At 39.7% G+C, this 11857-nt stretch overlaps 1 protein-coding gene across 10 annotated transcripts in view; it reads left to right on the plus strand.

The window, feature by feature from the left end:
- The window catches only part of LOC110984353 (uncharacterized), a 68762-nt gene extending 59588 nt beyond the window's left edge, over positions 1–9174 (plus strand). For 9 of the 10 annotated variants that reach the window (XM_087143722.1, XM_087143721.1, XM_022244482.2 and 6 more), the window contains one exon: positions 3007–9174. In XM_087143722.1, the coding sequence (XP_086999848.1) occupies positions 3007–3499 (493 nt within the window). In that variant the 3' untranslated portion in view covers positions 3500–9174. Of the gene's footprint in view, positions 1–1223; positions 1260–3006 lie in introns of all 10 variants that reach the window. The other variant, XM_022244485.2, reaches the window with a different exon arrangement.
- The last annotated feature ends 2683 nt before the right edge of the window (positions 9175–11857 follow it).

Raw genomic sequence — 11857 nt, forward strand, 5'->3', positions numbered from 1 at the left:
TTCATTAGATACTGGGGATATTGCTGCAGCAGCCATTTTGAATGTTAAAATCTGCATGTAGAGGGAAGTCTTATTTATGCGATCCATTGAAGGGTCGTCAGGTTTATTTGCAAAGTCTTGCAATTAACACAAACTGCAATATGTGCTGAATTGATACCTCATGTGTAAATGCATTTTTTTGAACAGACTGTGAGTAAAGTTCAGCTTATATTGGGCGTGACTTGAGTCAAGTACACCTGTGTGGGCATGTGGCACGTAAAATTGTGAAGTGCCTTCGCTCAGTCCTGACATGGAAATTTTCAGTGTTAAAGGGCCAGGTATTTACCCCATGTCATGTAAAGAGATACAGCACAGCCATGTGCATAGTGCAGCACATCCCAACAATAGATTTACACTCCTCATGAGTGGATATTGCAATCGCGGCCACCAATTGGATACATTGAATAGTTCAGGGGCAACAGGCAAAGAAATTGTAGAACAGTGAGGGCCTTGTTACATGAACCAAGTCTCTCCTCGAAATCAGTGACTAAGCAAAAAGGAATTTAAAAACTCCAAAGAGAGTAAATGTTTGTTAAGTTCTCTACCCCAAATCACTGAAGGTTACAGACTACTCTTAACAATACTGTCACATTTGTAAGACTAGAATTATAGATTTGAGCCAAGTATACCTTCATAGTGATGACCGATTACATACAAATTGTACTTCGTAACATCATGCATGTTAGAGAATTTCAGGGAGACATTTTCATTTCCTTATTAAACTTACGCACTTCATTCATGAAATGTAATCATGGATTTTGTTGCATTGTGGTAACTGACGGCGAAGGATGACTACCTACATTTGTAAACTTTGGCCTGACCATATTGGTTCTAGCACAATTCACTTTGTTAACTCAAGCAAACAGAGCTCAAACTTACATTGTGCCACAGTTTTTAAGCCTGCCATAGCTTAGATAATACGTCCAAGATGGCTGCTGCATGTTAACCATTACTGTTACCATCATTTCTTTTTCATATACACGCATATCATTTCCTACTCGTTAATCATTTTTTAAAAAGTTAACAAACAATGATTGTGAAGAAAACAGACATTATTCATCAAGCATGGCAGCCAGGTGACATAGCTTGTTGCTTATTAACATTCATTAACTCCAATTGCTAATTTACCGACTATTTCCCTTGATAACCCATTTTTCATGCTGTCCTATTTCCCTGATGATTAGTCCCAGCTTCAAAGGATCAGGAAGTTAGAGATACAGGTTTGTGGAGGAATAAACGGTTGTGGTTTTTCCCTGATTTTCTGCACAATTGTGTTTTCCAACACTTTGATCATTTCCCATCGCGTTTGATTTGCCGCTTTTTCTGCCTTGCACATTTGTCGCACTGTGAATGTTTTGTTTTGTTTTTTTTACTGTAGTTATGGGCACTGACAGTGGAGAGGTTTCACATTCCAATTTGTATAGTCTCCATTGGGATAAGTCATCATGTGGGGGCGTGAAGGGATGTGGCCTAGTGGGTTAGGGTCCAGTGCTGCTGGTTACACGATAGGACCTTCAGCAAGTTGCTTTACTCCCACTTTCCTCTCTCCACCCAGGGATGTGAATGGGTACATGTACCTTAGAGGGCAGAGAAGGTTGTCCTGTTTGAGTAGTCATTTGTGCCAGAGATGGCAGCATTGAGCTTTATACTTCCCAGGGAACTGAAATGGTTTTAGGAATGTTTTATGGGCCCATTGAGGAGGGATAATAATGTCAGGCATCTTGATCAAGTTCCTGGATAAATTGACATCATTATTGTTCCAGGTTTTGTGACAGATATAAAACCTGCTGTGTGTGAGACCTCTCAGTTGTAAGGACAGTTGATACCAAAGAGCTGTTTGGCCCAACTGTCCTCCTTGCATGTACATATAGGTTTGATAAATCCAATGTTCTTTAAAGGTATATCAGTCTGTTTTTCCTAATCCAGCCCCCAAATTAACAAAATAAGACTGGACAGAGGACTGTAGCAAGAAGTTTCATGTGAGCTTCTCATTTTGTGGACCAAGAGTTGGAAGACCAGTTTTGTTAGAACTTTTAGACAGATCGTAATTCTCTCTTTCCAGATCTTCCAGGATTGAACATGTACTAGTAGTTGGCTAATGTACAGACATTTCACATACTGTAATCTAAGCCTTTAATTAAACTGGTGTTAGATTTTATTCATGTTGTGTGTTCACTTAGCATGTTGACGCAGAGTCAAAGCAATTGACTGGTTCCTTGGCCCAACATTTTGATGGAAAGATTTTCATCAATGATTTTACCTCTCTGTTGACCTTTCTGACTTGAATAATCAAGGATCCTACCAGTACTTCTGATTCAGAATGTCAAGGAAGCAGTCAATTTGCTAAACTCTCTAAAAAGACTGATTTCTCTCAACTGTTATTCTTTCTCCGAAAAGATTTGCTGTTCGCGGTTTTCCTTTATTGTTGCCATCCCCATTAGCCTGTTTGAGGTATGGTGGACACCATAGGAGGGCGCTATTTGGTTTGGGTAAAATATTTTTGTGTCTACTCCAAATGTACCCACTTTAAATAGCGCCCTCCTATTGTGTCCGCCATGCTTCAAGAGCCCCAAGTTTTGAAGAAGCCTTGCAGTCATTAACTGATACCCACCAGTGGTGCAATGAATTTTAACAGTGTGATATGGTTGGTTAATGCATATGGTTAATAACCCTCACTCATTTTGTGCTAGGATACTTCTTAAGTCTCCCAAAATGTTAAGTGCAGAAAACTGCCAAACAAAGACTGTATTTGCCTACATGTAGCAAAGAATGGGTCACCAGTCAAAATGTCAAAGTATGTATTCTGCCTGTTGCTGGTGCCCTATCAGTTTTGCTTAAGCAAATAAGTTTGCTGCTGAGTGGATCTTGGATTTTATGTTCAGACGTTGGATTTTGCAGATTGAATTGCAACATGCATTTCTGATGTGTGTTCTATCAGTAATCAATATTCCAACCTTTCCCACACAGCCTGTCACAAACTGCCATTTCCCCGGGGCCAGTGTCACCAAGTCCGTCGCCTAGTCCATCACTCTCCAGCCTCTCCCCTTGTCCATCCCCGTCTCTGTCGACTGCCAGTTCCCTAAGTGATCTCAGCCACCAGTCAGGGGCCTCCCAAGCTTCCACCCGCAGCCGTTCGGTCAGCCCCAACTCCCGCATCCCTAAGTTCCGCCACTTCCCCCAGACGAGGCCCTCACAGCTCAGCACCTCCTCCTCGGCGCTGCACCGGAGCAGCGCATCTGCATCCGACAAGAGCCCCTCCCCAAGGGGGAGCTTGTCCTCTCTGCGTTCATCGGGCCGGGGCAGCAAGATCAAGAGCCCCAGTGCTGGTTTGCGAGGTACCAGTGCAACAGCTGGGTCGCAGAGAACGTCCAGCATCGGAAACAAACAACAGGCCAGTCCTACTAAAAAAGTTGGCGCTTTGAAGACGGCCAAATCGCTGGACAAATTTTCAACCATGTGAAGAAGAGATTTCCATATCCATATTTTGAAATCTTACTGGTATTTTTAATTTGTACACCCTAACATATATATGCAGAATGCATTTTTTGACGGTGAAGAATTCAGCATGTCTAGTTTTGAAAGTTTCCAATGATGGAATACAGAACAACTTTTAATTTCTCAAACAAGCAACAACTTTCTGTGCCTTGTCGATGATTTAGGAACTGCCCCAACATGAACACAATGGAGGAGCCTGTATTTTCATAAATTCTCCTTTTTGTGTACACCATTTTCAAATTACATCTAGTTGGGACTTGAATTTAGTAGATAACTGAACACACGTATATGCCCAATTCGAAATCAATAAACTGGTCTTCCATGTCTCATAGTCTCTTTCTGATTGCATATTTTCACTTGGCACAATGTTTTGTACTAAATTCAAAAGGGACTTTTTTGAAGACTGGTGTCTCGTCTTTGCTTTTGAAAGCTCCATCTTCATTATGGGTAGAGGGATTTTTTTACAAAGATGGACCTCAACCAATCATTTCTAGCCTTGATCTACCCATTCTGACACGTTTTAACCTTAACGTCCTGTGAAAATGGGAAAACAAGTATTCAGCAGGTTCAAGTTCTAAGACACTGGACTAGTGTATATATAAGCAGAGGTGATTTCTGTGGTTTGAAAGTTAAACGAAGAAATGATGGATTCAATTCAGCAAGACAAATTATTTATTGTTCGAATTTTTAGTGTGTCTTTGAAGATGTTTTATACCATGTATAGTTTAGAAGCACGTGTAAATGGAGCCGTTAGTTATGGACTTCAGATGTCACATTTTTATATGTAAAAAAAATTACTTGCATTTTAAATGAAATCTAGGGTCATTTGTGCAAACATTTTAAAGCATGTTTTATGGTCTTACTCCTGGTGGAAATTGATGGAATATGAATCAGGGGGACAGTTTTGTTCAGGACATGAGTTTTTCCCAAGTTTTTAAACAGAAGTATGAGGTGGCAAAATGATGTGACTCACTCTGTGAAAATGAGCTTAAGGCCTTTTTTCTCGGTAATTTGGCATTAGAAGGATCAAGCGTAGCTCTCCGTTTTGACTCATTCCGTGTCACTCATTCTGCTTTCTTGATAAAAGTGTCAAAATGGACATTACATGGGTGCAACATATTGATGGTTCCTCATTGATTTGCACGGTGAAAGGTTCTTTTGAAGGCCTGTCGCTCAAAAGCGACTCTGATGACTTGTCACTCGTTTTCAAGGGGGAGGGTCACAGTTTGGTGTGCTGTGTTGTCAGGAAGTACAAATCAGGTCAATGCAGAATTTGCCTTGCCATAAACAAGTATTGGAATGTATTTCTTTCCAGGATTTCAGGAAAAGAAAAAAGTTCCCATTTGCCAAACAGTTGCAAAGCGCGTTTGGAGCATGGTTGAAAAGCTGATTACACCTGTTGTCTGGCATGTTGCAAAGCTGCCTGCATGGTTTTTATGATGTTTTCTGTGAATGTGGTTCTCAATTTGTTCTTTGTAAATAAGTGGTTATGGAGTACAAACTTCCTTGATCAGAATGAATTCGCCATCAGCCTAAACTAGAGTAGTTATATTCTCCTAAAACAACAGTTTTCTAATTTTAATCGTCAATTAACTATTGTCATTTTCTCACAAAAACTTCACTTTGAAGTTTGTGTGAGTTATGAAGTTGGTGTAAGGTTTGAAGTAAGTTTAGTTTAATCAAAGCAAAGGACAATGAATGTATGTTTAACCACTTGCTGCCGGGTGGTTTGAAAAATGCAGTACACATAATCTGGACTTTTCCAAGATTATCAGTTTTCAAAATTCTTCAAAAATTCATCATTTCAATAAATGGACGTTTACACCCACACGAATTACAGTCTGGTGGCCACTCTAGTCTGACACACAAAATCTATTGACGCCTGAGTATTTCAGCCAGGCCTGCAGCCTTGTAAAAAGAGCCCACATTGTATGGTGTTATATAACTTTCTTTTGTTCACGAACCTGGCTCAGTGTGCTGCTGACCTCTTTTCAGTAGGGGACAGATTAGCATGCAGCGGTACTGTGTGGCTCATTATTGGGGTGGTGGAGTGCTTTTGTCACCGGTGGTAATCCACTCGCTCTAAATGCCCCAAACCATGGTATACTGTTTCCAAACAAGGCTGGATTATCGCCACTATTGAGAGTGAAAAAATGTTGGTAATGCCCAGCAGCCTTTTCTTTTGTTCCGAGAACGGTCTTTTGTTAAAGGCTGAGTTCTCTTTGTCCTATTTCCGTTTCCCCGGCTCTGTGTATAAAGCCTACGTGCTCAAAAAGGGGTCCCCGGCAGGGAGTGGTTAAAGAAAAAAGATGCAAATTGGCATTTGATTTAGAATTAACAGGGTAAGGAATTCTTCGGTGATCTTGCCTTGTGATTTTAGAATTAATTGCGTTTTCGATTTGAAATTAAAATTGACGATTCGTAATAGATATTTAAATGAATTCCCTTAATTTGTGCATTTGTACTTATGCTCTTTCATAAGGATTTGATTATAATGTGTATGCTGGCTTTCTTGTATCTGTGGTGTAGTTTGTTACTCATAGAATTGACAGTTACTTGCATGTATAATCATCACGGTATACCTCGTACTGCAGTGTTGTTGATGTAGTTGTTTTAATCCAAACCCTCCCAGATGCTTCAAATTGAAGGGTAGTGTAGAGTTATTTTCATCAGCTGGCTCCCTGGGAATTATCTGTGGCTTTATATCCAAATGAGGCATTGTATCATCTGTTATTCCGTGTGAAAACTTTCATTTCGATAACAGCAAGGCATGTTGTCCTGCTGTGATGGCAGCTACTTAATAAAAAGCCTTGCTGAACAAATGTTCATGATTTTTTGAGTTCTTCCGCAGACTTGAGCCTACAAAGAGAAACACAACGCCTAATGCTTCCAGATTCTTGTGTCCATGCCCAACAATTTCCAGTATTGTTTCTTGCTCTAAGTTCGCTTGGTGTAAGTGGACATACGTTTTGATATATACAGCCCATGTATGAAAGACAGATGTATATTTTTGTATCCTTTTATATTGTGATTTTTTTTTTAATGTACTGAAAAGCAATCTTCTTTCAGATTATTTGAATGACAATGTTACCAGCCACAGATTTTATAGGCTGTTACTGTCAAGTTTGTTCATCAACTAGTCTGCCTCATAGGAGTGATTCAGATTGCATTAAGGCTTGAATTATTCAATATATTAATGAAACAAAATTTGCTCAGTTGCTTAGTTCTGGATTCTAATGCCTTACGATGCACACATTCATATTAGTATTGTTTCCTACTGACCCAAACTGTTTTTTCTTATTGTAAATAATTTTGAACAAGTACTTGGTGTCAGTGCATGCAGTTTAGTCTTCTACTAATGATGAATTTATGTTAGGGTGTTTAGTGCAGTTTCCGGTAATTATCGTGATATTTAACCATTGGGTGTGCAATAAATATTTTTAACTTGCTTTGACTGGGGCCAGATGGAGAATGTGGCTGTGCCGTAATCAAGTGACTGTGGCCAGGAGCAACACACATATGTGTATTATTTCCAGCCGTGGCTGTTACTTTTGGACATGGCTTTCATTGAGAATCCAGTTGGTGCTGGGGAAAAAAATTATTTCAGCATGGCTTTCAAGATGTATGTCATTTAAAGGAATGTTCATAGCATTAGTTGTTACGAATTTGTGTATGCGTTAGTAACTGAAAACATTGTATTGGTGTCATTGTGTATAAACACTAATATGTAATTATTTCTATGGATTTAGGGGATATTGGGTTTTAATCAAAATTTCAGAAAGCAAGGACACGTAACTGTGCCTAAGCCTGCTGGAACATGTTATCCCATTGTGTGCTCTATTATGTGTTGTATATATTGGTTCAGGTTCATCCATCAGCACGTAATCGGTGCATGGTACCCCCAAAGGATTTGTCATGTTACTGTTTTCAGCATTACGTCAGATATGGTTCGTTCAAAGTGTCATCGCATGGTAAAACTGAATTCCTCTCTCTTACATCGAATTCATACGGTAGAGGTGCGAATTCAGTTTCTGTGCCTAGCAGCCGTGCTTAATGAAAAGGCTTCTTTTGGGGGATCAGTTGGTGCAAAGAGTGGAGGCAGCACTGGCTTTTTAAAATTTGGTCACTGGGGAAAATCCACCGGAGGCAATATTTTACCAGAACTGACATAAACTTTAACGTGTTGGCTTTTGGGGGTGTTTCTTAAGTTGGTATCTCAAGTCGTTCCTTGAGAAGGTTACGGGTGTGTCACAGGAAAACTTCTGCATTGGGTCCTTGTGTTTATTTTTAATTTGCATTCGTTTTGCTTATTTTCAAATGGTTTCACACGTATATGTTGGTACTGCAGCTGAGCTTAAGGGCCACATTTGACTGGAGAGGGGGGTAAACATCAAAAAGCAGACTTGGTGAGCAAGTTTACTGTGATCGAGTTCGGTGTTCAGACAACAACATGCTTAATATGAAGCATATTATAGGTCACTGGAGAACAGCAGTAGGCAGGTGTGAGATCAGCATTTTCTATCGAGCTGGCGTGATATCATGAGCTTTGTTCTTGAATGGCTTTGCCTTTTTGACGTACCAAACTGGATCATTTGTGATAAACATCTGCTTCTGGTTGAAATTCAGATCATAAAGTTCTCCTGTGATATAAAGTTTGGTGTTGAAGTCATTTGTGACAGCATGAGATCAAGATGATATACAATTTAGAAAATAATTTGAGGGCAAATATGCCATAAAATGTACTTAATGTCCAGCTATGCACTCTGTATGCAAGATGTATGTTTTCATATTTGAATGAATAGCACAGTCATCCCCAGAGTTTTTTAAAAGCTGGGGCCAATTTCATACAGCTGCTTAAGCTCAGAATTTGCTTAGGCGCGAAAAAACCTGCTTAATAAACAAAGGTTACCAGCTCAAACTCTGTGATTGTCATTCTAACCAAAACACAGGTAAATGCCATTCCAAAACAATATACATCACAAGAAGTTTTGGCTGGTAACCCGATTTGTTTAGCAAGGTTTTTTCATGCTTAAACAAATTTTTGCTTAAACAGTGCTATGAAAATGACCACTGTTCTCTACCAAATGTGACAAATAGACTGATATCTTGTACTTGATTCTTTGGTTGAGCCGGCATCTTCTCCTCTTTTATGGTTGCCCACATTTTTATTTTTGTTGGAAGCCAATCTTCCGAGTGCTAAAGCAAGAATACATATAATGCTCCCCTTTTCTCATTTTGGTGCAGTTTTCTGTGAGAGATTTTTATTTCTTTAACTCAGGAATTTTCTTCAACCATCCCCTTAATATTTCCAAGTTAATAAAATGGATATAATCACATCAGAACAAAATCTCTTTGCCAGGTATCACTTTCTATACAGCTGCTGAGTTAAAGTCTTTTCATTTTTAAAAACTTTGAATTTTACATTTTAAATTGTTCATTATGCAGTGTGCCAAGGGACAGCTGGTGTATGTGCTCACAGTTTTTTGGGTGGTTTTTTTTTTTTTGGTGTTCTGTTTAAAGATGATAATCTAAGAAGTGGCTGTATAGTATATACTAATATGTGGTATTCAAATGTTATTTTTGTTGATATACATGTATTATGTTCTTCCTTCGACAGAATAAAAAGATCTTGGGAATCCATTGTTTGTGTTGCAGTCTGCTTTCTGCAAGTTTGTCCTTCAAATACAAGACCTGTCACAGGAACTGGAAACAAATCCTGCATTTTAAGTTTTTTCTTTTGTTGTCTTGTGTGACCAAATATACCAGTGACCATAGCCATGCCCTAAAACAATGGATCACAACAACCCAAGTTTGAATCCACGTACTTCAGACTGGATAAGGTGGCTTATCCACCTGAGTGACCCAATACTTGAATGGTCTACAGTTCAAGAGAAAAATTACCACTGTATTATCAAGAGTGATGTGAATTTATGGTTGTGTGCGACCAGATGGACATTGTGAAATGTGAAACTAAAAGAATGATGTCATGGCAGAGGATTGATTATATTCCCGGGGCATTTCAGGATTTAAAGCACTATTTCTTCACGAAATGTATGGACTGGAGTTGCAATAAACCCTACTGTGCTGGTCATCAGTCTCCAAAATCTTTTCAAAAGGCATTATTTTTAAGTAAAAGACTTCAACTCCAGAACCAGAACACCAATGGGCAACAGTTATTTTTCATTGCTGTATTCTGATCACCCCTTTCCCATTTTTCTCATAATTTAAGATTCATCCCATCCACTGACAGGTAGGCCTAAAAACACCATGGCTAGTATTGTCCTCTATGGCAAAAACAGTCTGAATATGAAAGAAATGTATGTACAAATGGATCTCTTGACAACTGGCAAATAGAAACTGAGAGAAATGAGCTCCAGGAAATACTCTTGACCAACTTGAACTTACAGACGGTTTGCATGGCTACCATCTTGCAGACCAGTGCTTTTGTTCCAGAGGGTATACACAAAGGAGATTCCCCTGTTGAAGAAATGAAGTGCCCTGCAAGATGGCTACCGTGCAAAGCCTCTATAGACATCACAGACAAACCAACTTTCAGTATGACACATGTAACAACTGCTACAAAAAGTCATGAATTTCCATCCGTTACTTAGCAATGTACGTGGAATTCATGGGAAGTAATGCTGTGGTATTATTACATACCTGAGTTGGATTAAAATGAATCTCTTAAAAAATTTGCAAAATGAAAAAAAAAAAGAGAGAGAGCGGGGCATTGTTGCCCATGATTGGCCGGCTTACAAATCCTAGGCCCGATCTTGTGACATGCTCAGTAGCTTCCTACTGGAAACACCTCCGTCTATTTCACAGAAGCTGCTAGCAGTATGCACAGTACAAAACATGCTCAACTTCAGAGGAGAAATCTTAACCAACCATTTAATTCTACAGCCATTGACCAACCTGCCTGCTACTTCCCAAACCAGCCAGGATTGCCATGGTCTTAGTGTCACCAGTCAATCAAAATTTATCGTTGCTCGTGGGTTAAAATAGAGACACAACAGCAGTTTCCATGCACATGCACAAAACATGCTTCAGACTAGCCAAACTTTTCTGCCAACTCCATGAAGTAAGCACTCAGGCCTAATTTCACAAAGTGCTAAGCAGAAACCAGTATTAAAAACTTGCCATCTCTGATTACAAGCAACATACAGGGCATGGCATTTTGCCTGGTTGCCAGCTTTTTGTTGAGCAAATGTTTAGCAAGTTTCTTTGCGACTCAGCTCCCTAGCCTTGGCATCTGGGGCTAGCTCTAGGCAGACATGGCCATTAGGCACAATATCTGAACACACCCATGCCATCAGAATGTTCCACCAAGATCAGGCTCTGAAAGACTGACATTACCACATCTCCAACTCACTCAACCCCCTTCACCATCCCAACACAATCAAATGTAGGCATACAATTTTGTAAGAAAAGAATCAGTTCAGAGCAAGTATTACCGGTAGGCAACCAAATCATGGCGTCTTATCGTCTCGCAAGAAAATATTAAAAACGACAGACATGGCTGCATGAACATGGACGGCAACTCAAGCAACTATTGACCCACAGACAAAGATGCATACCAACTTGCCAAACCAAGATGTTACACTCTTGGTTTCTAAGTTATGTTGGTGATTGTTTGTTTGTTTGTTTGTTTGTTTGTTTTTCATGCATATTTACAAATAAATTGTTTTCCCTGAAGCTGTGACTTGTCTGTGCACAGGAAGCTGTGTTTTTGCAGCAACAATGTCTTTTGGGTTCATAGCCATATTAAGCCATCTGCAATAATGCCCTTAACCACTCCCTGCCAGGAGACCCATTTTCAAGTACAAAGACTTTATATGCAGAGCCAGGGAGTCCGGAACTGGGACAAAACAGTTGGGCCTTATAGTAAAAGACAGTGCTCAGCACAAAAGAATGAGCTGCTGGGCATTACCGACATTTTTTTGCTCTCAATAGTGGAGATAATCCAGCCTTGTTTTGAAACAGTATACCACGGTTTGAGGCATTTAGAACGAGCGGATCACCACCGCCGCAGCGATGAGCCAACAGTACCACTGCACGCTAATCTGGCCCCTATTGAAAAGAGGTCAGCAGTTTCGGGAACAAAAGAATCTTACGTAACACCGCACAATCTGGGCTCTTTTTCCAAGGCTGCAGGCCTGGCTGAAATATTCAGGAGTCAATGAATTTTACCTGTCAGCTTTAGAGTAGTGCCCAAAGAGTCCTTCATTTTGGTATAAACGGCCATTAAATAAAAGGATGAATTTTTGAAGAATTTTGAAAACTGAAAATCTTGTCTTGCTCAAGAAAAATCCACCCGGCAGCA

This window comes from Acanthaster planci, linkage group LG12 (genome assembly GCF_054643075.1).
Source record: "Acanthaster planci isolate LZ-2023a linkage group LG12, COTS_SCS, whole genome shotgun sequence".
Lineage (NCBI taxonomy): Eukaryota > Metazoa > Echinodermata > Asteroidea > Valvatida > Acanthasteridae > Acanthaster > Acanthaster planci.